Source organism: Phytophthora parasitica (genome assembly GCF_000247585.1).
Source record: "Phytophthora parasitica INRA-310 unplaced genomic scaffold supercont2.82, whole genome shotgun sequence".
Taxonomy (NCBI): domain Eukaryota; phylum Oomycota; class Peronosporomycetes; order Peronosporales; family Peronosporaceae; genus Phytophthora; species Phytophthora nicotianae.
This window is the reverse complement of record NW_008649068.1, coordinates 184,931-187,376: the sequence shown is the minus strand read 5'-3', so window position 1 is coordinate 187,376 and position 2,446 is coordinate 184,931. Positions and strand designations below refer to the sequence as shown.

At 43.4% G+C, this 2,446-nt stretch overlaps 1 protein-coding gene across 1 annotated transcript in view; it reads right to left on the bottom strand.

The window, feature by feature from the left end:
• Positions 1–2,039: 2,039 nt before the first annotated feature.
• PPTG_18298 (hypothetical protein) overlaps positions 2,040–2,446 on the bottom strand; it is a gene marked incomplete at both ends in the record, with an annotated part of 4,971 nt that continues 4,564 nt past the window's right edge. Inside the window, one exon of the mRNA XM_008916356.1 lies at positions 2,040–2,047. Within this exon, the coding sequence (XP_008914604.1) occupies positions 2,040–2,047 (8 nt within the window). The remainder of the gene's footprint in view (positions 2,048–2,446) is intronic.

Here is a 2,446-nt window from a genome sequence, read left to right as displayed (position 1 = left end):
GCCGCAATATGCTGGTGAAGCGTGAAGGCTAGCTGTAGAGTAGGGTGACGCCTGAATTACGTAAGTTAGAGCAAAACCGGAAGCAAGGCACCCAAGATCGCCGATAGTGGTCGACCTCCGAGACTCGGACAGAACAGTTCTGCTATGGTAATCAAAGTCGTCCAATACCAAATATATAGAGATCAACTTGCAATGTGCTTTGCAAATACTAAGTAAAGAGATTGATGCCACTGGCTTGAGCAGGAGGCACAATGGTTTAGCAAGAAGAAAAAAAAAACTGTTAACGTTCTACTAGTTACTATCAAAAGGTAAAATATAAAACACTTTCTCTGCGAACCGTGAAAGCACAGAAGCTCAAGAAGCTCGTTTTTTAACGTTCGACAGTACTTCGTAGTAAAATACAACTTTCTTGTCCATATTATGGTCCTATTCAGCGATCTAGAAACAACCACAACTACTAAGTTACATGTAATATACTAGTAGCAATGTACTTACTTGAAGCTCGTTCTTGACAGCCTGATTACTCTCAATCACTTAAACTTGCCCACATCAAAGAGTATAAAGGTGTGGGAATGAATCTTACATATCAACTCCATCCTGATCTTGAAACACCCTCCAGCACTACCTCGCATCCACCACGACATTCCTGCACGTACAGTATCAGAGCTGAGTAGCATAGAACTTGAAACAGCTTCTACACCACCTTTTGAATCAACGAAAACGCCCATTGCTCAACACCAACACAGTCACACCACCCACCTGCCACTTGTAATGTAGCACCTCGAAGAAGACATTTTGGCGTGATGATTAAAACCTTTTTCGTTGAGCTGCCCGTTGCAGCAGTATAATAACAGTATTTGTTTGAGCCGTCAGCAAACTCCGCTTCTTCGACAGCATCGCGTTGAGTTGAATGTAAGGCTTAGAGTGGCGCTTGAGACAGTGCGATGGATGCTATTGCAATTGCAAATTTGTGCTTTAGACGTTGTAGAGTCGTTTCCAAGGTAAAGCCCAACCATTCACTAAAGGAATGCAACCTGTGGATTCGATACGATGGTGTGAATGGTTAATTAAGCAGCATTGGCTATATACCCATTGAAAAGAGTGCACCGACTTGGGTTTATGTTCAATTACTCGAGCGCTACCACCACAGGGATGGGGTGGGTTCAAAGATAACTTGCTGATGACTACGCGCGGTTTGAGTTGGAGAATTCTCCCCACCGGCAGCATACAATCTAGTGTCAGCTTGAGGCCGGCAAGGGAAAAAGAATCCCACCATAAATCAATTGGTTTATTGCATTCAAAAGGAGCGATTGCATTAAAGCTAAGTATTGTAATACTCAACTTCAGCACTGATCTACAAAAGACGTTGCTATTCTCACTCATCAGTGTGTGCCTACAAGCTCCATCAGCACACGGAGGGATTGAGCCGTGTAGGACTTCTCGTCCAGAGGAGGAGAAAAACTTAGCAGTACCTCGAGGAATTTGCTGTCCATGTACACTACAAACCACTGCTACGTATTGCGTTATGAAGTAGCGAGCGTGGGCCGGAGTAAATGCTGCGAGATGCTATGCCGCAATGCTCTGCCAACGCTATACCTGCTACATTTAGCCATGCAAAAGAAGCGATAAAATCTTCTAGAAGTAGAGCGAGGTGAGCTTGACACGTGAAGTGACGTTGAAGTGAATATAAATTGCAATGCCCAATTGCATGAGCCCGACGAATTGCAAAACTCAATTGCACTCGAAAGGCTAACTGCAATGTAAACTGCACTAGAGCGTAATCCAAGAAATCGATGCAAATTGTGTTTTTCCCTTCCCTTGCCTTGAGCTATTGCTCCAGAGTCTGGAGTCCACATATGTTGTTCGTCCGAAATCGTTGCGTTTTCACCGGCTATCTACATAACAGTATATTCCACAACAATGGACAGCTACTATAGTAGCGTACTTTTGGTGCAATTGATCGTATATGCAACCCATATCTCTTTGTCGGAGAGAAGGAAACAATATACTCTTTCCTCTCAGGATAATTTTTAAACTTTTCACTGGCCTACTAGCTACGTCAGGGTCAGATGCTCATGCACCCACAGCAATCGAATTAAGGCTTTTCATGGAGATCTCGCTGATAATAACGAATTTTACCAAATAGTACCCGGTCTTATAAACCTCATAAGCTCTAAAATATGAGCGTTTCTTACCCTGGGGATTTTTTTAATGAACAAGGACTTGTTATCGTTCTTATTCATTTCAAAGTCTCCAGGGTAAACGCGCTTATACGGTAGTTGTGAAGGGGGCTGCTGCAACAGCTTCGCCGGCAAAGGAACCCAAGCCTTCGAAACATGAGTTAGTGGATTTTTTTGCTAGATTCCAGAGCTATTTTGGCGAAGCACGACTCTGCATTTAGTTTGAAGTCGGACTGTCCAGCAAAGCACTATCTAACTGTAAGCAT